Source organism: Panthera leo, chromosome E3, assembly GCF_018350215.1.
Source record: "Panthera leo isolate Ple1 chromosome E3, P.leo_Ple1_pat1.1, whole genome shotgun sequence".
In the NCBI taxonomy this organism is placed as follows: Eukaryota; Metazoa; Chordata; class Mammalia; order Carnivora; family Felidae; genus Panthera; species Panthera leo.
Window position 1 is genome coordinate 2262377 of NC_056694.1, and position 25016 is coordinate 2287392.

Consider the following 25016-nt stretch of genomic DNA (forward strand, 5'->3'; position numbering starts at 1 on the left):
ACACTATCTGGTCCCCACGCATCCCGCAAGGAGCGCTGAGCGGAGCAGACGGCTTTGCCGCCGTGGCAATCGCCACGTAACGCTTACTTTGTTCCCTCTCCCTCTCTGACTTCTGCTACACTCGTGGGAGACGGGAGGGCTCGTGGGAGACGGGAGGGCTCGTAAAAACAGGATTCCCACCCACAGGGCTAGAACACGTGGAGTCCCATCGGGTCTGGGTCTACCAGACCTGCGTCCCCCCGGCCTGTGGGACCCCCACCCCCCACCACACGGCCCCCACCCCATGGCCCCCAGCCCAAGGCCCCCGCCCCTCAGCCCCCACCCCCATGGCCCCACGGCCCCCACCCCACCAGTCTGTGGGACCCCCACCCCATAGCTCCCACCCCCCAACTCAGGGCCCTCACGCCACAGCCCTCAGCCCCCCACCCCACAGCCCCCAGTCCCCCACCCCTTGGCCCCCAGCATTCAATGTCCAAGCCCCACCCCGTGCTCCCACCCTGTAGCCCCCAACCCGATGTCCCCATCCCGCGGGCCCCACCCCATGCCCCCACCGCTCCATGCCCCCCCCCAGCCTGTGCCCCCGTGCCCTTCCATGTGCCGGTACCTGGATGCCCTTCAGATTCATCCTGCGCTTGGGGGGGTGACAGGGCAGGAAGTATCTGCTGTCTTCTGGTGACTCCTCCGAGGTTGACGAGTCGTCGGCTTCCTGACCGTTGGTCCTGGGGCTGGCGTCCCCGAAGTTCTGAGAGATGATGGCCACTGGCAGGTTCCTGGGCAGACTCTGGGGCCAGGGGAAGCCAGTGAGGCCCCCAGCTTCAAACTCAGGATGGCCCGCTCTTCTCCCTGACCCCCATGACCCCTCGGTGCCCAGGCTCGTGGTTCCAGCCCCACCCGCTCCTCCTCACCAGCCTCCTGTCCCCGTCTCCCCGTGGGGACGTTCCCCTAGCGGGTCTCTGCCCCTGGGGCCTGTCGTGTGGCCTCCATACGTCCAGGTGCAGCCCCGGGCCTGAGCTGCAAACACAGAACCCGCTGCCGACCGATGGAATGAGCCCAGAAGCAGCGCAGGCCCCGTCCTCGTGCCTCGGGCCGAACCGCGGGGGCAGCGACTCTCTCCCAGGTGCCCCCCAGATCCGCACCACCTTTGTGCTGCCGCCTCCAGACCCACAGCTCCTTGCCTTCTTCTCCACATAAAATCCGTCCGGGTCCCCGAATAACTGGGCCTGAGCGCACGACTTGGCTAGCTCCTGCTGCCCGTCCCCGCCTCCCCCTCCCATCACGACCCGCCGCTAGCATGCTGTGTGTGGCACCGCGGGCCTCGCTCAGGCCGTCCGGGGCCTGGAACGAGGCCCCGTCCTTCCTCACCCAGCCAGGCGCCCCCACAGCTTTCACCTGTCCACTGAGCAGACGCTCCCGGGCCCTGCCCGATGTCGGGCGCCGGGTTATGGGCTTCACGGAGAAACAGTACAACTGCCCAGAGGGTCGACAGGGTAACAGACGCTCCTGTCTCCATCACGGGGGCCGGCGGAGGCCCGACGAAAAGAGCCACGCCTCGGCCCAGACCACAAGGGGCAGACCTTGGGCAGGGGGAGCCGGGGCAGCGCTGCGAGCTGGGCGGGGGGGGGGGCTCGAGGCCACCCCCAGCTTGTCCGAAGGGGGTCTTGCCCGAAACCCTGACGGAGCAGAGGCCTCCTCCCCCAGGGACCCCACGGCCCAAACCCAACACGTGATTTACAATTTGTGTTCAAGTGTCATGTTCCCAGATCTGCCTCCGGTGCTAGACTGGAGTCCTCAGAGGGTCTCACCCCTGTTTTCCCGGGGCCACCGACCGGTGGTGCCCTCAGCTGCTGGGGTCTGGGTTCCTTCCTCGGTCAATGAGGACAGTGATCACACCTTCCTGGCAGGACAGGTCTGTGGGCTACGGGGGCCCGCAGGCAGATGGCACTTAGCACAGCACCTGTGTGTGACTGCGTGTGACCCCCGCTGCTACGACAAGGACGAGGTCCTCTGCTCTGATGGCAGCGCTCATTCATTCCCGGGACCCTGCGGGGACTAGTGCTCGGAGCTTTGTGCCACCCGGAAAGGACAGCGTCCTCACAGGCACTAGGGACTTCAGGGGGGGCACAGGGCATCTGAAACCCAGTGACCGTCCACATGTCAGTGGCTCTGCCGGGAGCCTAATGGTCACTGTGGTCAAACGAGGAGGAGCTGAGGCTACTGGGTGAAGTGACTTGTCTAAACTCGGGGAGCAAGTAGCCCGGACGGGGTTTTACCCTGCACTTTCCAAGTTCAAAGTTCGTAATTTGTACTCTGTGGTGTGTACGTGCAGGAGGGTTAAGGCCGTGGGGTATCCTGGGTGCGGCAGGGAAGGGCCGCTGCACGGGGGCGGTGACCCTGCTGGGCCACCGGCGGTGTGGGAGGCCCTGGTGGCAGGTGCGGGGGACACGCCCAGCCCGGTGCAGCCCCACCTGGTCGAGGCTGCCGCTGTCCTTGGACAGGCGCCGAAGCTTGCTCTCCAGGTTGACGATGCAGGCCTCCCGCCGGACCATCTCGATTCTCATCTCGTCATTCCTCTCCTCCAGCTCTCGGATTTGCTTCCTGTACTTGTCCTTCTCGATCAAGCACTGCGAGTACTGGGTCTGCGCTTCGTCCCGGGAATGGAAGGCCTGCGGGGGGCGGGTGGGGAGGGGGCAGGGGGGGTGGGGAGGACAAGGCCGCTGTGGTTCTTTACCCCTCCTGCACCACCCAAATCAGAAGCGGGACACCCATTTCCCGGCCCAGGGGTCGGCCACGTCGGCTCCCGCTCTTTTCTCGACCCCAACTCTTGGGCGTTTAAATCGCTACTTTCCTCAACAGGATGGGGGCGCCTGGGTGGCTCAGTCGGTTGAGCGCCGGACTCCGGCTCAGGGCATGATCTGGCGGTTTGCGGGTTCGAGCCCCGCGTCGGGCTTTCTGCAGTCCGTGCAGAGCCTGCTTTGGATCCTCTGCCCCCCCCCCCCGTCTGCCCCTCCCCTACTTCCCGCTCTCTCTCAAAAATAAATAAACGCTTCTTAAAAAAGAAAAAAAAAAGCCAGCGCAGGTGGTGGCTGCTACGCGTCCCGCGGCTTCCAGGAGCCCGGGGCAGCCCTGAGGGTCGGGGTGGTGGTGCCCTCAGCGCCCCCAGGTGGGGGCACGGAGGGGCGGGGCTTCCCCGGAGCCACACATCCGATGGGCCAGGGCCGAACGCGGCCGTCTGACCCAGACCCCGGCTCTTGCCCGGCTCCGGCCCTGCCCGCACCTGGTCCCGCTCGCGCTCCACCTCCTCCAGCTGCAGCATGACGGTGCTCATGCGGTGCTTGTACATCTCGCAGTCCTTGCTCAGCGTCGAGCACTTCAGCTCCAGGTCCTCCTTTTCCTCCAGGTACTGCACACACCACGGGGAGAGGCCGTGCTCGCACCCAGCGCTCGGCCGCTCCGTGGCAGCCGTCTCCGCTGGCGCCTCCCGGCCGGCCTGGCCCGGCCCGCCCCGCATCGCACGTCCTTCTGACGCCCGTCTGGGTGGCGGGGGCCACGGGAGCCGGCCAAGTGACCGTGCGCCAGGGACTGCCGGGCGGGGGCGGGCGGGACAGGGCAGAGACCGTGCGCCCTCCCCGCCCCGACTGCAGGCCACGGAAGGCAGAGGCCAGGGGGACGCTTGCAACAACTGACAGATAACTGCGAGGTGTCAAGGCCGGCGCGCGTGGGGAATCTGTCCTGGGGTCAGACCTGGTCTCCAGAGGACAGCCGGAGGGCCGGGGAGGTCTCACAAGCACGCAGGAGCGCACAGGGGCTCCCTGGTGAGAAGGCCGGCCAGAGGGCACTGGCTGGGGAGGGGGGGGGGCGCCCTCCACCCTGGGGCTCCCACCTTGTCCCGCAGCTCCTCTGCCTGGCGGACCTCCTCCTGCAGGTTGTAGATCTTGTTGACGAGCTCCTGCCGGTCCTCCAGAGCCTCCTTGCGGTCGTGCTCCAGGATGTCCAGGATGGCCTTGTCCGAGTCGGGCAGGCTGCGCTTCCCGGCCTGGGGGGGTGGTTAACCATGCTGGGTGGGGTGCGGCGGGGGGCCCGGGGGACCGGGAAGGCAGGGCACAGCAGAGCCCGCCACGGGCACCGTGAGGGCAGGAGACTCTGTGCCAGGGAAGCAGGGAAAGAGTCGCTGTCTCTTGGGATCCTTAAGCAGCTTATTATTTAAGAATTTTATCACCTGGAAAGAAGCATAAACCCCACTCCTGCTCAGGAACATCCCGATGCCTATTGTTCTGTCCTTGCTCTTATCAGAGCCGAGAGGAGCAGTGCTGTCTGTCCAGACATTTCACAGGTGAAACGTGAAGCAAAGACAGGGCTGATCCCCCATCCCGATGCTTCCCCCGAAATATCAATTAATCTGCTTCGATTAACCCAGATTCATTCTCTGCTCCAAATCCTCACCTCCAACACCAGGCAGCCGATCCCGGGGGAGTAACTGAGGGGGGAGCGGAGAGAGAGCCTTTCTTCCTCTCCTTGCAGATGTGTGCGGGGCTGCTACCCCTCCCCTACCTCCTCTCTCACCCCTGTAAACCGTTCTGTGGTGGGAAACGCACGGAGACCCCTGATGTTTTAACGAATCCCAGGGAGCTGAGAGTTGAATTTCTCGGGATCTTTAAGGGCAGCTGGGTTTGTCACAGAGCCCGGGCGGCGGCCTCCGTGGGAACGGACACGAATGACGGACACCCTGTCCAAGTATCACCTCACCTAACGTCACGCTCCTGAGAAGCGGGCGGTGTGGCCACCCTGCTGTACGGAGGGGGAAACCGAGGCACCCAGGGATGACGCGAATGGCCGAGGGGCCCTGAGGTCGGCAAGAGGGGCTGACGCCCAGACGGGGCTCGGCCCCTTCCGTACGCAGCCCTGCCCCGGCCCTCACCTGGATGATGGACTGCAGCTCTTGGATTTTGGTCTTCAGCATCTCGTTCTCCCGCTCCAGTTCCAGGACCTGCTCCCTCTTGGGCCGATTCTCAATGTCGTTCTTCAGTTTCAGCGACTGGTTCCTCTCCAGCTTACACTCCTCCTCCATCTTATTCAACCGGTGCTTGAGCTGGTCGATCTGAAACGCCCAAGGTGCCCCGGGGAGAAGGAGGGAGAAGCAGCACTCCCCAGACCCCGGTGGGCTTTCCGCACAAGCTGAGTGATGCCCGCCCCACCCCCCCTCTTCCAGGCAGCAACGGGGAAGGGCTCAAAGAAACCTTTCCGGCAAAACACAGCACCGCTTCCTTGCGGATGAGACCTCCTGACCTGCTAATTTAAGAGAGTTCCAAAAAGCACCGTATGTCCCTTAGCAACTTCCCCGGGGTAACTTTTATGGGGTGGACCAGACTGCAGAATGGGGGAAGGTGTCTCCCCCCCAGGTATGGAATCCACTCCAGTGCCTTTCTTGGTGGCCTGAGTCTGATTCTCAGACTCGGGGTCTCCCCTCAAGAACCCACGTTATCTACAGGGAGCGAGGTGGCCAAGAGCTCAGGGTTCTGGGCTCTGCCGCCCTGACTTGACCCCAGAGCAGCCGGTACAGGTTTGTCCCCGCGGGTTTCCCACAAAATTCTATCCGGACAAGCTTCGCACTGATGCGAAAAGAACAGCGTGAGGCTCTCTGGATTCGCAGCGTCTCTGACCTAAAGGACCGACCCGCAGGGCTGAAAGAGTGGCTTCGTAGACGAGGTCGTGACTACGTCTGGAAATGGGGCAAGTGGCGACGTGCTGAGCTTTACCCCTCGAGAGGGGAGTGTCAGGGAGCGGGACCAGGAGAAGACTTCTCAGACCTTTGTCACTAAGCGTGCCTGCCTCCCTAAACCGATCGACCACATAAAACATCCGAATCAAGACTGTTTTCAAGGGGTGCAGGGAAGTGGGGGACCCAAGGGGTGAGCACCCTTTCTCAATATAGCCTTGGCGATAGGGGAGAAGGATCGCAAGATGCCTCGCAGGCAGGGGGTGGTGGCTTTAGCAAGGAACTACTGTGGCGCCCCCGTGGAAGGGAAGCAAGGAAGAGAGAGGCACGCAAGGAAGCGGTCTGGGGCTCGAGAATGACCTAGGGACTCTGCCGGCCAGATGTTCTTTCACGTTCTAGGCACGTGTCTCACTATTACCACATCTCCAAGGAAATACAACGCAGGACAAAGTCATAGAAGAGAAACTCGTAAGTCGCTGCCATAGGTTCATGTCTCTGAACCCTAGCTACAACAGCACAGACACCTCTCCTCCTGGTCACGCGCAAAAAAAGAAAAAAAAATCCTCCTCGGCATCTTGGAAGGTCAGTCCCAGGGCCCGGTGCTGGGTCCAGATCCCCAGTCCCATCCAAGTGGGCACGGAGGGCTAGCACGACAGGGTGCTTCCTGGGCCAGCCGCTCTGCCAAAGACTTATAGTGCTGGGTTTCAGCAATCCTAGGGCACAGGGGTCGTTTTCATTACTGCCGTTGACAAATGAGGAAACCGAGGCCAAAAGCCAACTCAGGGACAAAGCCAGAGGCCAGGAGTCAGATTCAAACTCAAATGTACAGGATGTCAAGGCTCATGGCTTTTGACAGAAATGGTCTACTGCCTGCTACGTCACTGACTTAATTCACCTGAATCCTAGTGCATTGTTTACTGATCTGTCTGCTTCAACTAAATTGTAAGTGACCCGAGCAGAAGTCGGGTTATTTATCCCCGTGTCCCCCCAGTGCTTAGCACTGTGCCTTACACATGGCAGGTGCTTCATAAATATTCCGAGTCTATTTTCCACCCAGCAGCCAGAGTAATCCTTCTAGATATAAATCAGTTGTCACTCTCCAGCTCTCAATCCCTCAGTGGCTTCCCATCACGAATAGAGTACGTTCCAAAGGTCTTACCATGCCCTTTCGAGCCGGACCTTGGCCATCTCTCTGTGCCCCTTGCTCACGTGGCTCCGGCCCCTATCGGCCCTCTCGCTGGTTCTCCAGCGAGCACGCCCCTACTTGGGGCCTTTTGTTTGTTCTCTGCTCTTCCCCAGGGCCTCACGTGGCCGGCTCCCTCTCTGTCCTCAGACCTCTACTCATGCGTTCCCTTCTCAGAGACCCTTCCTGACCATCCTTGTTAAAAGAGCCAGCCCCACTCCCTATCCTCACTCTTTTCTTCTTTCTTCTTAATAGCACTTATTACTACCAGCTCTTTTTATGTATTTGTTTTCTGATTAGCATGTGAGCTCCGTGACAGCCGGGCCTTGGTCTTGAGTTATGCATCCCTGGAAAAGAGCCTGGTGCAGGGCGGCACTCAGTAAATTAAAGGGATGAATGAGTTAAGCAAATGCTCCTTCCCCTTCTCCATTTTGGAGGTAAACTCGTTAATGACATCAATCATTTGGCTGGTGGATTGTTCACCGATAAGCGTATCGACCGCCCCACGGTGCCATGCTGAGCTCTGCGGATACAGCTGAGCAGAGTCTTGGTCTAAAAGACGAGGGCTCCGTCCGTCTCCTCGCTGGTTTTCCCGGGAGCCACTCACTCGCAGTCTAGGCCCCTGGGTTCTCCACCTCTCCACCTCACCCGGCTTTGCACAGGACTGCGAGCGCAGGTCTGCACATGCGCACGGTGGCTCTGGGCCCCAGCAGGTGGCAGGGAGCCCCAGTGGGTCCGTGTGCGCATGTCTGCACCTTTGTATGGAGGGTTCACTGGGGAGGGGCGAGGCGGAGGCAGCCCGAGCAGGGGCGGGAAGCCCCACTGGGTCCGTGTGCGCATGTCTGCACATGCGCGGGGTGGCTCCGGGCCCCGCACCGGCGCCAAGCCGCGCTGGGTAGGCCCGCGCAGGCGCACGGCGGGTGCAGGCACCCCGCCCGCGGAGAACACCGTGCCCTCCCGTCCCCCTCGCCCAGCGGACCGAGCGGCGCCGGCGGCCCGTGTGCGCCTGCCCGCACCCGCCCGCGTGGCGGCCTGGTGCCCGCGGGCCCCCCGCGCCTGCCGCTCACCTCGAGTTGGAGGTCTCGGCTCCTCATGACCGCCATGTTCTTCTCCTCGCTGAGCTGGGCGTAGCGCATGGCCAGGTTGTAGTTGTCGTCCTTCACCTTGACCAGCTCGTCGTTGTAGCTGTCGCGCTCCTCCTTCATCTTGTAGTACCGCTCCTGGAAGGTCAGCAGCTCCACCCGCGTCAGCGTCAGCTGCTTCTTCTCGTCCTCCAGCTGGCGCGACTTGGCCAGCAGCTCGCACCGCTGCAGGTCCTTGGCCTTCATCTGCTGCTGCAGCTTGATGACCTCGTTCATCAGGAAGTGCGTGAGGCCCTCGTGGCCCTCCTCCACTGCGGAGAGGTGGGCAGAGCGGAGGGGGTCCCGTTGGCTCCCGCACGCACCGACGCGTCAGCGAGCTGCCACTGCCCCCCAGGCCCCGGGCTCTCGGGGCGAGCCAGACGGCCTCGGCCGGGCTTCCGGCAGGAAGCAGACGCGCACCGACCCGGCAGACGATCCCGCACGGACAGAACCCCAGACGGAGAGGCTTTCGCAGAGAAGAGGCGCGGGGGCTAGGAACGCGGGCAGCAGGGGGCCAGATCCAGCCTGGTGGGCAGAGGGCTCGGAAGGCTCCCCGACGGTGGAGCTGAAAGGCCGAGGGAGTTAAACACGTTCTAGAAAGGTGGAAAAACCCTGCCAAAGCCCTACGGGGAGGACGGGCGCACTTGGCACGTTTAGGAAACCGAAGGCAGACCGAAGTGGCTGCAGTCCGGAGAGAGGGAGAGGCAGAGCGAGGTTGGGAGTGTCAGCCGGGGCGGGGAGCGCGTGGGCTTGGTGGGCCCCAACGAAGGCCTGGGCCTTTAGTTGGATGCCGTGGAAACCCGCGGAAGGTTTCCGGAGGGGAGGGCAACACGAGGAGTGGAGAAAGCAGGGAGCAGAGCGGGGATGGGGCTGGAGGAGTGTGGACTGGGGTAGTGGGGGAGATGGGCAGAAGGCTGTTCCGAGAACATTTAGGGAGGGAAGCTAAGGCGATTACCAAGGGCTCTGGCCCAGGGATATTGGCAAGACAGTAGGCAAGGCAAGGACCAGATCCAGGGGGTAGCGCGAACTTCTGTTCCACGCCACCAGCATTCCCTGGGGGATGTTCCGTGAACACCCACTTCTCTTGGCTCCTGCTGTGGTTTCCCTGTGGTCTGTCCTTGATCATCAGGCAGAAATGAGTGGTTGACAGCCCACAAGTGCCACAGGGACACTGTCATAATGTCATAGATTCATAGCTTTAGAAGCGTCCTACCAGTGGACACACACACACACACACACACACGTACGCGTACGCACTTCCGCCAGAGTTCAGATACTCCTGATGGCAAAGCCTCTTACCCACAATGGTAGAGAATCTCCGGGTGGGCTCCTTTCAGTCACCAGTTTGTACAGTTCTGGGTAGTAAAATTCCAGGCTCTCCAAGAAGACCACATAGCCCCTCTGGCCCTTTGTATGTAGAATATCCAACAGTCGGCCTAGGGGGACGGAAGTGGGCCCGGTGAGAAGACAAGTACGGTTCTGACTGGGCGCAGGTCTCCGTAGCCAGTCTTATCCTGGGCTCACATCCCTCGGTAAACTCTAAGAAGACAGCCTCGCCGCATCCTGTCACTCTCGAGCTGTATCTGGGAGTCCAGATACCATCAATCAAAGTGCCAGGCCCTCAACAGGGATTCAGTGGCTGTTAGTTTTCCTTTCTCTAAGAAATTGGTAGAACGAGGATAAATGGAATTGCGGTTACGGGAAACCCACGGTTTCAAAGAGCTTCCCAATTGACCGGGGCTAAAATTAACCATACAGGCCCCAGGTCTTCTGTGATTGAAGGAGGTTGGAAGTACAACAGCAATTACAGAAAATGTGTGGTTTTCTGAGATTCAGAGCAGGAAGACGGATCTGTGGGCGGAGAGCTGGGAAGTCCCAGGAAGCAGGCACAGCTCCACGATTTGGGGGATTATCTCCTGGTCCGGAAACATCTCTAACCTTAATGTAATTTGCTCAGCGTTTCCGTTTCTCTCCTCATTCCACTCGTCACTTAACATTTCTTGGCCCTTCCTCAAACGTTTTATTTTCAGATAGTTCTTCCTGGGAGGTCCCCAAACTCTCTACCTTTCCCCCAGGATAGACGTGATAAATAAGTTTCATCTCGTGTTAACCGATTGTTTGGTGAAGCTGCCTGGAGCATGTGTTGAGAGGGATTCTGAAGTGACACGGGAGCCCAGTAGGAAAGCAAGCTGTGATTAGTGAGGTCTGTCATGTATGCAAAAGAGAGTCACAGCGTTTGAGCTACTTATCGCCAGGCGTACTGTGGGGAAGTGATTTTCAAATCTTTTCAACTGTGAGCCACAGAAAGAAATGTATGTTACATCGTGGCCTTGTGCATACAGGTGTTTATACACACGTGTGTGTGTGTGTGTGTGTGTGTGTGTGTGTGTGTGTGTGTGAGAAACCAAAACAACTTTACAAACCTTACCCATACCTTTGAAGAATGTGATAAAGTGTCACGGACCCCTGGACAGTCTGGAAAAGCCATGGGCCCCTCTCAGGATGGTATTTTTAAACAGATAAAAAGGAATTGGATGATAAAGGGAATCAATTCTAATAAGACGCCGTTATCAAATATTAAATTTGCGATTCAGTAATAAAAGTGCTCCTTTGCCAATGCATTAACACCATCTCTTGGCTGGTGTGAGAACCACTATAACTTTGAGGGCGAGATGAGTGGAAATGGCGTTTTGGAAGAGCTGTAACAGCTGCAGTGAGGTATGAAGATATCTGTAATTCTTATTGTTGCCATACAGCATCACAGGCACTGCTAATCACTACCGTGATTTACTGCCTACCTACATTCATAATTGACGGAGACGCTAAATCTCACTTTAGGCTAGTAATATAAAGATGCAACCCCCCCCCATCCAAGTTCACGGACCCTCTCAATTCTGCGTAGAGGGTTGGGTTGGGGGGACGGGGTGGGCAGAAGTCTGTTAGACGCCTGTTTAAAAATCCCTGACCTGGAGACATTTGGCTTTGGTACAGCCCACTAGAGCGCGTTTCCTGAAGCTGTCACGAGAGGTCGCCCCCCTCTCCCCGGGGGGTTCCTAAGGTCACCTGCCCGGTTGATCTTGGACGGCAGCATGGGCGCACTGAGCACTTCGTCCTCATCCTGCTCATCGATGACCTTGCACTGGCGCAGGTAGGGGGTGAGCTTGGCTGGGTTGATGTAGCGACTCAACATGTGCCGGTTGCACTCCACGTTCTCCCACAAGGCGTCCTCCTCATCCTTCAGTGTCTCCATATAGTCGTCCGTCTCTGGCCCTCCTCCTTTTTTGGACGTAAGCCCGACAAGGTTAATAAAGGAGCCTCCCTGGAATAGCTCCATGAACTCTTTTAGTGTGAGCTCTAGAATATGTTGTTGAGTTAAAAAAAAGTAGACCCAAGTACATATGGCATTTTACCTCTTACTTTGGAATGGAAAGGACACGAACGCAGATATATTTTTCTTATACGCTACACATAAACAATGGACAAATAAGCCATAAAATTTTTTAAAAATTATTTATGGAGAGAGGGTGGAAGTTTTGCAGTTGGAGTATATCCTTTCCATCCAAGTTTTTATATCTTACTAAGAATTTATCTTCCCCCAAACAATATATACTATCGTTTTTTGTTTTACAATTTCACGTAAAAGACATCATATTGTATGCTTCCTTGTTTCCTTCTTGAACTTGCTTTTTTCTCTCTACATCTTTTGAGATTTATCTACCTTGATACATACAGATCTAATTCATTTTTTTTTAAAGAAACAGTTTTATTGAGATACAATTCATGTGCCATACGACTCACCTTTTAAAATCCAATGGGTACAATCCAGTAGTTTTTAGTATATTCAGAGTTGTGCAATCATTACAATTAATTTTAGAACATTTTCATCATCAACCCCAAAAGAAACGCCATCACCCCATTAGCTGTCTCCTCCCCTTCTCCCTCCAGCACCTGTCCCCCAGTGGGAGGCACCCACTAATCTACTTTCTGTCTCTACAGATTTATCTATTCTGGATGTTTCATAGGAGTGGAATCACACGACAGATGGTCTTCTGTGACTGGCTCCTTTCACTGAGCAGAACGTTTTTTTAAAAAATTAAAAAAAAATTTCATGTTTATTTTTGAGAGAGAGAGAGCGAGACAGAGCGAGAGAGAGACGTAGTGTCAGCAGGGGAGGGGCAGAGGGAGAGGGAGACACAGAATCTGAAGCAGCTCCAGGCTCTGAGCTGTCAGCACGGAGCCCCACACGGGACTCGAACCCACGAACCGTGAGACCGTGAGACCACGAACTGAGCTGAAGTCGGACGCTTAACCAACTGACCCACCCAGGCGCCTCGAGTAGAACATTTTGACGGCTCATCCATGCTGTAGCATATTTCAACACTTCATTTCTTCCTACTGATGATTAATTTTTCACTGTATGGCCACATCACATCATTTATCCATCCACTGGTGAACGTTTGGGTGGCTTCTATTTATTGGCTATTATAAATTAGGTTGTTATGAAGAGACATGTATGGGTTTTTGTGTAGACCTATGTTTTTATATGCCGTGGGCAGATACGGAGATGGGGAAAAGCTGAGCCACACAGAAAGCCCACGGTTTACATTCTGAGGAACTGGCAGAGTGCCTGCACCAATTTACATTCCTGCTAGCAACGTCCGAGGGCTGTGTTAACCACATCCTTGCCAACACTTGTGGTTGTCTGTCTTTTCACTCTGGCCATCTGCGTGGGTGGGAAGTAGTAGGTCAGGGTGGTTTTCATTCGCATTTCTTTAATGACTAATGACGTTGAGCATCCTTTCATGTGCATATTGACCATCTGTGTTCAAACCCTTTGTCCATTTTTAAATTGGGTTGTTTGTCCTTATTATTAAGTGGTAGGAATTCTTTATGTGATCTGCCTTAAGTCCCTCCTCAGATATGTGATTTGTAAGCATTTCCTCCCATTCTGTTGGTTATATTTTCCCTTTCTTAAAGGGTTTATTTGCAGCACAAAAGCTTTTAGTTTTTTTTTTTTTAATTTTTAAACGTTTTTATTTATTTTTGAGAGACAGAGGGAGACAAAGTGTGAGCAGGGGAGGGGCAGAGAGAGAGAGAAAGACACAGAATCTGAAGAGGCTCCAGGCTCTGAGCTGTCAGCACAGAGCCCGACACGGGGCTCGAACTCACAAGCCATGAGATCATGACCTGAGCTGAAGTCGGACGCTTAACCAACTGAACCACTCAGGCGCCCCCAAAAGATTTTAGTTTTGATGTAGTCCAGTTTATTTGGTGTATATCTAAAAAACCATTGCCTAACTCAAGGCTATGAAGAATTGCTTCTATTTTTTTCTAAGAGTTTTATCCTTTTAGCCCTTACATTTATGCCCATGATGCATTTTGAATTAATATTTGTCTATGGTGTGAGGTAAAGGTTCAAATGTTTCTTTTTTTTTTTTTTTTTAAGTTTATTAATTTATTTTGAGAGAGAGAGAGAAAGCGTGAGTCAGGGAGAGGCAGAGAGAGAGGGACTCAGAGAATCCCAAACAGGCTCTGAGCTGTCAGCATGGAGCCTGACGCGGGGCTCAAACTCACGAACCGTGAGATCATGACCGGAGCTGAACTTGGGACACTTAACCGACTGAGCTGCCTAGGCACCCCTCAACTGTGTTCTTTTCAGGTGGATACTTAGTTGTCCCAACAAAATTTATTGAAAAGATTATTCTTTCCCCATTGAATGGCCTTGGCACCTTTGTCAAAAATCAACTTGTGTTTATTTCTGGGCTCTCATATCTATTGCGTTGGCCTATATGTCTGTTTATGCTAGCATCACACTGTCTTTGTTACCGTAGATGTGTAGTGAGTTTTGAAAAGTATGAGTCCTCTGACCTCGTTCCTTCTTTTTAACATTGTTTTGGTTAGTCACAGCCCTTGCAATTCCATATGAATTTAAGGATCAATCTGCGAGAAAAAGTACTGGGGTTTTTGTTACTGAACCCACTGAATATGTAGATACACTTGGAGAGTATTATTATCTAACTGTATTGTCTTATGATCTATGAAGACGTGGTGTCTTTTCATTCATTTAGATCTTTCATTTCTTCCAGCAATGTTTTGTAGTTTTCAGGGCACAAGTCTTGAACTTCTTTTGCTAAATGTGTTGCGAAGTATTTTATTCTTTTTGATGACACCGTAGACGTGAACTGTTTTCTTCATTTCATTTGTGGGATGTTCACTGCTAGCGTGTAAACACACAATTGATTTTTCTCTATTGATCTCTTATCCTGCAATGTGACCAAAATGATTTCTTAGTGCTAATAGTTTGCTAGTGGAATCCCTACGATTTTTCTCTATACGAGATAATGTCATCTACAGTTGGAGATAGTTTTACTTCCTTCTTTTCAATCTGGATGCCTTTTAATTCTTTTTCTTGTCTAACTGCCCTGGCTAGCACCTCCAGCACAATGCTAAATAGGAGTGGCAAGAATAGATAAGCTTGTCTTGTTCTTAATCTTAGGGGAAAAGCATCAATTCTTTTGTCATTAAGTATAATGCTGTTTGGTTGGGGGGGTGTAAGTGTGGGGGGAGTTTAGATACCCTTTATCAGGTTGGGAGATATCCCTTACATTCCTGGTTTGTTGAGTGCTTCTGTCATGAAAGGGCATTTGATGTTACTCAGTGCTTTTTCTGCATCCATTAGGATTGCCATGTGGCTTTTGGTTTTGATTCTGTTAATATGGTGTATTACATTAATTGATTTTCAGGCACTAGAAAAACCTTGCATTCTTGATATAAAGCCCACTTAGTCATGGTGTGTAATTATTTTTATATGCTGTTGGATTCAATTTGGTAGCATAGTTTTGAGGATTTTTGCATCTTTGTTCGTAAGAGATATTAATCAGTAATTTTTTTTTTTTACTTGTGATGGTTTTGATATTGGGGTAATACTGGCCTCATAGAATAGTTGGGAAATGTTCCCTGTTTTTCTATTCTTTGGAAGAGTGTGTGTGAAGAGTTTTCTCCTTTGTTTGGTAGAATTCACCAGGGAGGACATCTGGGCCCAGGCTCTTCTTTGCAGGCAGGTTTTCGATTACTAATTCTTTGCTTGTTACAGGTCTGCTCAGATTTCCTGTGTTCCTTGAGTCAGTTTCAGCAGTTCGTGTCTTTGTAGGTATTTGTCCATTTCATCTGTTGTCTAATTTATTGGAAACAGTTGCCCATATTACTCCTTTACAGCGCTTTTATTTATGTAAGGTTGGTAGTAATGTTCTCTCTTTTATCTCTGATTCTGCTAATCAGAATCATGTTCTCCTGGAGCTATGTGCCCGTGAAACTCTAATGAGGGATGTTTTGCCTTCATTAGGGGGAACAAAGTATTTTAACTTCTCACTGTCCCTGCCATCATATTTTGAAACCAGGGCTTCTCTCTTCTCAGTTCCTGGCCTGTCATTCTTATGAGAGAGAGAGAGAGAGAGAGAGAGAGAGAGAGAGAGAGAGAGAGAAGGGGGGAGGGAGTGAGAAGCAGAGGGAGGAGGGAGAGGAAGGATACAAGGGGAGGGGGAGGGGGAGAGAAGGGGGAGACCTCTTTCTTTTTCCCTTGGTCGGTCTAGCTAAAGTTTGTCAATTTTGTTATTTCAAAGGACCATCTTTTTACCTGAAACTAGTGTAACATTGTGTGTCAAATATTCTCAAATAAAAAAATAATAAAAAACAAGAAGAACCAACTTTTGGTTTCACTGCCTTCTCTCTATTGCCCTCCTCTAAGTCATTTATTTCTGTACTAATCTTTATTATTTCCTTCCTCCTGCTTACTTTGGGTTTAGTTTGCTCTTCTTTTTCTAGTTTCAAAAGGTGAAAAGCTAGGTTACTGACATCTTTTTAAATAAAAACACTGGGGCTACGAATTTCCCTTCAAGCACCACTTCAGCTGCATCCCTTACGCTTCGGGATGGTGCGTTTTTATTTTCATTCACCTCAAAGTAAGTTGTCTAATGTCTTTTCTGATTCCATCTTTGACCCACTAGTTATTTAGGAATGTGATGTTTACGTCCCCCCGTGTTTGTGAATTCCCCAAATCTCTTTGTTATTTATTTCCAATTTAATGCTGTTGCGGTTGGAAAACGTACTCTGTATCATTTCAATCCTTTTAAGCTCGTTGACACTCGTTGTGTGGACCAGTGTGTGATCTACCTTGGACCGTGTTCCAGGTGCGTGCTTAAGAAGGTGTCCTGCCGCCATTGGGTGGAGTGCACTATGGATGTCAGTTACGTCTAGTCTGTGCACATGGTTGTTCGAGTCCTCTGTTTCCTTGTTGGTCTTCTAGCCAGTGGTTCCATCCGTTATTAAAAGTAGGGCATGAAAGCCTGCGACCATTCAGTTAAGTGTTCAGTTTGACCGTTTTATGTATTATTCCATTGCAAAAATCTGCTATAATTTATTTACCCATTTCTCTTCTGATAAATGTTTAATTTTCCCCAATGTTTTACGTGGACGCTTGGCACTGTTTGTAGGAGGAAACAATGGAAGCATCTGAGACACTTACCGGTAGGTACTCCACAATCCTTTTGTACTATTAACATCTTTAAAAAAAATTTTTTTTAACTTTTGTTTATTTTTGGGAGAGAGAGAGAGCGAGCGAGCACGAGCAGGGGAGGGGCAGAGAGAGAGAGGGAGACACAGAATCCGAAGCAGGCTCCAGGCTCTGAGCTGTCAGCATGGACCCGACACGGGGCTCGAACCCGCGAACAGACATCATGACCTGAGCCCAAATCGGATGCTTACCCGACTGAGCCACCCAGGCGCCCCCCAATGGAATAACATCTTAAAGGGATGTGGGGACATAAAAACATTCTAAGACATACTGGGTTTTAAAAAGGCAAGTTTCAGGGGCACCTGGGCGGCTCAGTCAGTTAAGCGTCCGACTCTTGGTTTTGGCTCAGGTCATGATCTCGTGGTTCGTGGGTTCGAGCCCCACGTCGGGCTTCTTGCTGATGGTGTGGAGCCTGCCTGGGATTCTCTCCCTCTTCCTCTTTCTGTTCCTCCCCCAACCCCTCTCAAAATAAAGAAATAAAACTTAAAAAAAAAAAAGCAAGGCAGGTTTCAGAATACATACATGTGGTATAATAATAATAATAAAAAAAAATTGGTCTTCGTCCTGGCTCCTGTCGCAGGCTCCCAGGACTTGTGGAACCCTCTGAGTGATGAGTGTCCTCTGATGCTAATGAGGTGACTCCTGGCTAAGGGGCCCCGAGATACCTTCCAGTGGCGGCTGGAGGCCAGGAAAACCATGTGCTTAGAGGGCTGTGACTTTCAGCCCCACATCCCTACCTCCAGGGAGGGGAGAGAGGCTGGAAAATGAGTTCAGTCATCAGGAGTGAATGATTTAATCAATCGTGGCTATGTTAATGAAACCCTGTGAAAAATCCTTCAACGGTGGGGTTCAAGGAGCTTCTGAGTCGGCGAATAAATGTGCCATCTGGGGGCGTGGCACACCTCAACCCCGTGGGGCAGAGGCTCCCACACTCGGGCCCCTTCTGGACTCCACCCTCTCTCGCCTTCTCTTGCTGCTCTTTGCGCCCCTTAAGCTGTAATAGGAAGTATAACGTCCTTCTGGGGTGTGTGAGTCATTTCAGCAAAGTGCTGAAGCTGACAAGGGGCCATGGGAACCCCGGATTTGTGTGGAGCCACGTAGGTAAGGCTCCGCCAAGCAAGACTGTGATCCTACGGGTGTGTGCGCGTGCACGCAGAGAGAGGGAAGGGAGGGAGGAAGGGGGGGAAAAGGTTCCAGAGAACCCGATGATACCGACTGCGTCCCGGAAGAGGGATGCAAGTTCCGAGGTTAGGGCTCACGGAGGGCTCGGACATCATACTGTCTTAGTATTTACAACGGAGCACGTATGAGTGCGTTACTTGTACGGTCTGGGTGAAAAAAAAGCGAACAGAGACGACGGCCACATGAGGCGCGGCAGACACATCAATGTCCTCTGTTTGCCCCCCACTCACGTCTCAGAGGACCACGGCGCTGACCGCTTGTTTGCACCAAGTAAGCCCTCCGGCCCGCGGACTGACCTGCCTCACCGAGGACCGGTCCGCCGGCTGGGGGTGTCATGAGGGGCCAAGGAGACAGTGGGGGGGACCAGGGCAGAAGGCGGCGCGGGCGTGAGCAGAGCTGGCTCGCCGTGAGGCCAAGGCGCGGGCAGCTGGAGGCCGCGGAGGCAGAGAAGGTGAGGCGGGCAGAGGGGGCCGGTCCGCGGAGCGAGGCCTTGGGGAGACGCCCCCCGGGCCCAGGAGACGCGGCAGGAGCGGTCTCTCTCCTTCCGGCCCCATCGGCCTTGGCCGCGTGTGCTGCCCGGTCCCTGCCGTAGGCCCCCGAGAGTCTCCCCGTGGATCAGAGCTGCTGGAAGCGGGGGTTCCGTATACACAACCCGAAGAACGCAAGGGACCGTACCTATCTGACGTCACAAGCAACCGCTTTAAGCTAATTAAAAGCGAGCACCCAGGGGCGCCTGGGGGGCTCAGCCGGTTAAGCGTGCGGCTTCGGCTCAGGTCGTGATCTCATGGTTTATGAGTTCGAGCCCTGCGTCGGGCTCTGTACTGACCGTGTGGAGGCTGCTTGGGATTCTCTCTCTCTCTCTCTCTCTCTCTCTCTCTGTCCCTCCGCCACTTGTGCTCTAAGTAAATAAACAAACTTTATTAAAAAAAGCGAGGACCCAGTCCCCACTCTGTCCAGGGAGCTTTCCACAGACAACAACCCTGGCTTGCAGGCCTAAGTCCCGACCGCTATGAGCCCTCTGGCCGATACGGAGCACGGCCAGCCGGGCCACGTGGTGGCCTTGGGGTTCGGTGCCACGTGACGGGGCCCACCGCTGCTCACCCTGACCCAGAGTCATACGACCATCTCTATTCACAAAGCAGAACGTACTTACCTAGCCTATTTTTAAAGACTCAATATCCTAAGCACGCGATTCGACACATTTAGCGAGCATGTGGGAGCCACTGATGTTGTCCACCCATGTCCCCCCCGCCCCCACCCCTCCTGCTTAGAGAATCCTCTGGTTTTTCAGGAATCAGCTGCCTCGTGCTTCAGGGAGGCCAGGCATCTTCTGAGCTGCAGGGGGCAGACCTCGTTTGGTCTGTACCCGTGGTTTAAGAAGCACGTGAAGGGCCTTCCTTGTGCCACACACAAGCTGGGGCAGGGAGGGGTGGGGAACGTGTGCCAGGGACAGTTGCCGTGCCTTTCCTGGATCTTCGACAGGGATGCAAGGAAGGAACACTGTCATCCAGCTTTTGGATGTTAGCAGGTGAAGGTGTGTGTGATGCTGGGGGTTGTGCAGCCATCCTGTGACCTGAGGACTCAACCTGACAACCAAAGCTAACACCCCCAGCATGGCAGAGGAAAAAGACGCAAAGAACTGGGTCCTTGACATCACCTCCTGGGCACTGAATCCATCCCCAGACCTCTCCCACCACTGGGCTCACACACAATACAATCGAATGCTAAGTCATCGAAAACTGGATTAACTATTAACGCACCCCAAAGCCTCCTGACTAGTGAATGGTATCCACTTAATACAGAGACTAGCTAAGCACAGTGCACTGAGAGGCACTGTGCTTAGCTAGTTAAGAGGCTTACACTTGTTAAGAGAATCAAAGGCATGTGCCTGGAAATTAGTTAAACAGCAGCTCCAGACAGGGAGACAAGCAGGTCTGGCCGAGAAGCATTTCCGGCCTCCCTTCATGGGCACAGGAGGCTGTGCGGGCACTTGTAGAGCTTGTGATCAGCGGGCCCAGCGTGACAGAAACCCCTCCTCCCAGGACGGGGGGGGGGGGGGGCACGCGGCCACACCTCAGCAGGCCTGTCCGTGGGCTCTGCTGGGAAAAAGGAAGATAAAAACGAAACAGGAAATGGCTAGCGCAAAGCTTTCGTCACCCAAACGTACACGAAGGGGCCTCTCCCACCTTCTATGTGCGGAAATGACAGCCTTGACCTAGTGTCAATCCACCCCGTCACCGATACCCTGTGCGCCTCGGCGGCTTCACACACACACTCAAGTAAAACTTGCGAGAGCTGCCCGCTTGCTGAGCGCCCTGAGCCACGGGGCCTGCTCGCCCAACACCACGAACCCCTTTCCCCACCAGCGGAGCGGGGTGAGCACCGGCCACGGTGGAGTGTGAGCCCAGGGGCAGGGGATGAAAAGACGTTTCCCGCACGGTCCCTGCCCATATGAGGCACCGAGTGTGGCCGTGAGAGCCAGCCGCCTGCACGGACAGCTGCAGGGGTGCAAGCAGGACTGCGGAGGAGGCGGGGGGACCCTGCCAGAGGGACCGAAGCGCCCCCCAGGCTGGGCTGCTGCTGTGTGCCAGGCCCCGTACCTGTCCCCTCCTTCTATTGTCCTAGCAACCCAGAGGGGGGTGAGATCATCCCGGGTCTGCAGACAAGTCGTCCGGACTGAATGGTATCCACGGCAATTAGGAATCGTGACTCTGCCCACGCGTTCCCACCCGAGGGCCAAAGACCAAGGTGAGCGGTGACTCCCCTCCCGGCATCTCGTAGTGGCTGAAATACACTTCGGGATTGGAAAACAGGCAGACCTGACCTAGTAGGAGGTTGGATGCACGTGCCACACGACCCAGGCTTCCCTCCTTGGATCGACCCCTAGAGAAACCAGCCGGTACGTCAGCAGGCTTGTGCAGGGCTGGTCTGCATCGTGCATCCAGACCCCAGAAAGCACACCGACGTCCCCATGCAGGAGAGGGGCTGTTGCCACACGTGGCAGTGGTGGGAGCGGAAGGACAAGGCCACGCCCATCAACGTGGACAAACCTCGGGTCGGGACACGGAGCAAAGCGGCAGGTTACAGAGCACGCCCGAAGCAACCCTGTCCACGTACGTCTCTAAACCATACACAACTAGACCACGCGGTCAAGGAGATCCAGCGAAAGCACACCGAGGAGCCAGGAACTGGTCAAAACCAGAGTGGCAGCTCTCCTGGTGAGGGCAGCACAGCGGCTGGGACGCCCAGGGACGCCCAGGGGACGCTGGTGATGCTGGGGACTGGGGTGCAGCTTAGCTGGGGACCTGTGTCCATTTCATCATTGTCTCACACACACACACACACACACACACACACACACACACACACACACACACACAGTACTTCTTGGGCAAAACACATGGATAGTGTCGCTAGCCTCTAAGAAAAAACCATTGTGGACACAATTTCAGATGTATTTCCTTCCCACACATCTCGCTATAACTCAGCCTGACTCAGCCTGGTTTTCTGGAATGAACCCAGCAGCTGGTGTCCAGCCTGGGCAGTTTCCTTGAAAACAGCCTGCCCAGAAACGCACCCTCGGACGCGAGGCCCTGACAGCCCATCGTGCCGGATGGTCCCCTGTCCCCGTCAGTCACGGCCAGCACTGGTGCCAGCCCTGCCCCCACTCCTCAGTCAAACCCTAGATCACATCAGTCTTTTTACAAACAGCGGGAAAAGCAAGGTCAAGGTTTCCGGGCCGGGTGTTACAGGAAGGGCCCCTCCGCTCACTTTTTCACAAGACAGAGGGATGCCCTGCCCGTGGACAAAGTCTGTGGCAGCTGCTGGTCTCGCCTCCCCTCCCCTCATTCACCTGAAACGCTTACCAGGAGGCCCCCTGTTGCTGTTAGAGTGAAGTTCAAAGTCTCGATCTTGGCCCCCAGGCCCTGCACGGTTTGCCTCCCGCTGGCTCCCAGCGTCTTCTCTCAATCGCGTCTCAGGCCGGCCAGTCCTTCCCTGGTTCTTCACCAAACCAGCTCACTGCACCTCCCTCTGCCTGGAACCTCCCCCCACCGCATCCCTGTCAAGTCTCAGCTAAGCCTCGCTTTGTATTTTATACACCGGACGCAACACAAACACAGTACCTGGCATGTGGTCGGTGCTCAGTGGACGGGGGCCGCCGTCCCGTTACGGAGGTCCAACTTCCACTCCTCCGGGCTGGCGCCCGTCCTTCCCCGAGCCAGTCTTCCTCTGGGTCTAGAGCTGTGATGGCCGGAATCTATACAAGGAAAGATAATCTGACTTAGCACAGGGGCGGAGGTTGGACAGAGAGAACCACTCAAGCATCAGAGAGATGCCCCACTTTGGAAGAAAAGGTGAGGAAATCCCCGGTGACGTCTCTGCAGGTGACAGTGACGCAGGGGACCGCGGCCAGGAACTGCTGGGGAGAAGCGTTTCTGTTCTGGGCCACGGCCAGCCTGGAAGGCCAGTGGCCACGCGTCCCGAGACATCTGGGGGTGGGGAGAAGGGTGGGCAGTGGCCTCGGGGTTAGTCCTGGCCAGGGAGGAAGGTCCTCCTTTGATAGGAGTGTTTGCAGAGTGGAGATGCTCTAATCAGCCACTAATTCATTAGGTCAAGAGCAGCAAACCACATTCCGAGCCCACGAGAGCTCCCTTCGCCGTGAGTTATGTCTTCAGCCCCCGCACACCATGGGTCTGGGTGGGAGCACGGCACGCTCTGTGATTTCCCCAAGGTGGTGCTCCTTACAGAGACTGACCAGGCCGTCGTACATGCCTGGCTCAGTCACTCCAGGAGCCCCAGGGAGGAAGGCCGGGCAGGGGGCAAGGGGAGGCACGACCCCTGAGAAGGTGAGGTGGGGGGGTGGGGCTGACGCCCGGCCCCGCCACGGCCGGGATCCCTGTGGTCGGGGCTTCAGGCAGCTGCTCCTTCACTGACCGCTCTTAGTCAGCGGTGACAGGGACCCTGGGACATCACTGTTTAATCAGGAACATGCTTGGTTTCGGCTTTGAGAATTAATCACAGGTGACACCAGATCTCCCGGGGCTGATAGAAGCTGTTCTTGTCGGGTGTCAGCTTGGATCGGAGTGAGCTGTCACGGGCCCCGGGCCCCGGGGAGGTGGCAGTGACTTGCTTCTCCGGAGGACCCCACCCCCTTCGTCTGCTCGTGGCCTCCCTACTCCGCGGCCGGGCCGGGAGACGGACGCGCCACCGGGAGAAGGCTGGGGGCGGCAGGTGACCTTCGGGGCCCAGCGCCCCGGCGGAGGGCAGTAGGCGGCCCGCAGGCCCACGAGCAGAGGCGGACGGAAATTCTACTTCTCCGCATCGGCGTTTAGGAGCCAGAGAACACGCATTTCTTTCACAACCAGAAGAAAAGGCTTTTTACAAAATTAGCTGTAAGAAGGCTTCTAATGGCAAGAAAGGGAGAACAGACTGGCACGGGGTTGTAAAAGCACTCAACATGTCAACACAGGTTGGAAAAAGTGAGACACGAGCCAACCAGCACTGAGGCTGAACTTTCTATTTCTGCTGTTAGAATTCTGATTACACCCCCAAGAACTTGGGTCGTAAGGTCAGGAAAACTGATAGGATACGTCTCTTGAGAGACTACCGTATGGGTGTAACATTTCACTGGCAGAAACATCATCCCTGATGCTTACAGACGACTAACCGTGTGCCAGGCACTTGCTAAACGCAACCGATAAACCTCAAAAACTCTCTGAGATGGGTGGCACTTTATTACTGCTCCTATCCTCACCATTTTATAGCCAAGAAAATCAAACGTGGGAGGGGTCCAGAGTCAGGACTTGGACCCGAGTTTCTCTGACTGACTCTTATTGCCAAACGGCGCCTACACCTGCTTCTTACAAAATAAAACTTTACTTGGAGAAGGACTGTAACTCGAAGTATATGTACACAAGCTCCCTGAAATACCACTTTCACGTGGAAACTTCAGACAGAACGGAAACCGAGTTCTAAGATGGCAGCTATGGGCTCAGGGTGAAGAAGAGCTATACTGCGTCGCAAAAAAGGAATCAACTCATTGGTGCGTTATTAGCGTCTTATTCAAACACAGTCAGAGCCCATTTGCCTACAGCGAAGCTGTTTAATCGACAAGCCACACCACTGTGTCGCCTCCTACGTAAGAATAAACAGAGAGCCAAGCCAAGGGTCGCTTGGTGTTGGAGGTAAGTCTTCATGCGAAAGGAAGAGATCGAGAGACGAGTGGATACAAAGAACCTGCAGGAAGCGGACAACGCGCAGAATAAGAGAAAACTTAAAAAAAAAAAAGCCACCCACATCCTGATAATCAAAATCCGTTCAGATGAAAAAAGATACTGAATCCACAAAACGATAGTAGGATGCTATGAAAAAGGAACAAAGAACAAGGAAGAGTTGTTAGCAGTTAAAGTGCCAGACATTTTACCAATAGAAAGTTTGAAAGATAACGTTGAGGAAATCTTCGAAAAAGTCAATACAGAGAAGAAAGACAAGAAAGGGCAGGGAAAAGGAGGTTAATTTAGGCTTAGCAGCCAGTAAGTAGAAAACCTGCAAAGAGAATGCAGAGGTTATGTTTCCTTTCTTATCTCGTCTGTGGGGATATGATGTAAAGGGGTGAAGTTATCAGAGGAGTAATATTGGGGGATTTTCCAGACGTGAGCGCACGAGTCTTCAGATTTCAATGGCCATTTGGATCCTCAGGACAATCAGAGAAGAAAGAACCTGCTCAGAACACTGTTGTGAAATTTCAGGCTATAAGGAAATAAGACCCTCAAAGTTTTCAGAAACATCAGGTCACGTACAAAGGACTAGAAGTAAGTTTGGCATTTTCGATTGCGATACTGGGAGCTGGGAGTCAATGAGGCAATGGCTTCACATTTGTGATGGAAAATACTCTTTGGCCTAGAATTCTACTACCCCCGTCCCCAGACTATTAGGCGTGAAAACAAAACGATATTATTTTCAGAAAGGCAAAGACTCTGAACATTTATCTCCCATGCACCCTTTCCCAAGAAGCTCCTAGTGGGTATGCTCCGGTAAAATGAGGGAATAAAACAATAAACAGGAATGTATGCAACTCAGGAAACAGAAAATATAATTGGACAAAGCAGCAAGGAAAATTCCAGGATGAGAGAGACGGGGTAAGAGGTAGCCGGCCAAGATTATGGCAGGATCACAGAGAGGCCACTAGAGGGAGGTGACCAGGGCAGAAATGGAATGGTCATGATATATTTCATAATTTAGGAAATG

At 54.0% G+C, this 25016-nt stretch overlaps 1 protein-coding gene and 1 non-coding gene across 2 annotated transcripts in view; one reads left to right on the top strand and one right to left on the bottom strand.

Annotated features, from left to right (window-relative positions):
* CARD11 (caspase recruitment domain family member 11) overlaps positions 1-25016 on the bottom strand; it is a 140799-nt gene that overhangs the window by 25235 nt on the left and 90548 nt on the right. The window contains 10 exon segments of the mRNA XM_042923015.1: positions 605-781; positions 2466-2663; positions 3275-3400; positions 3881-4033; positions 4916-5095; positions 7964-8289; positions 9317-9352; positions 9355-9453; positions 11081-11293; positions 21893-22026. Coding sequence (XP_042778949.1) covers positions 605-781; positions 2466-2663; positions 3275-3400; positions 3881-4033; positions 4916-5095; positions 7964-8289; positions 9317-9352; positions 9355-9453; positions 11081-11293; positions 21893-21899 — 1515 coding nt within the window. The 5' untranslated portion in view covers positions 21900-22026.
* Positions 2863-2947, top strand: TRNAR-CCG. The gene is given in 2 exon segments: positions 2863-2899; positions 2911-2947. It is a non-coding gene; the product is annotated as a tRNA-Arg (tRNA).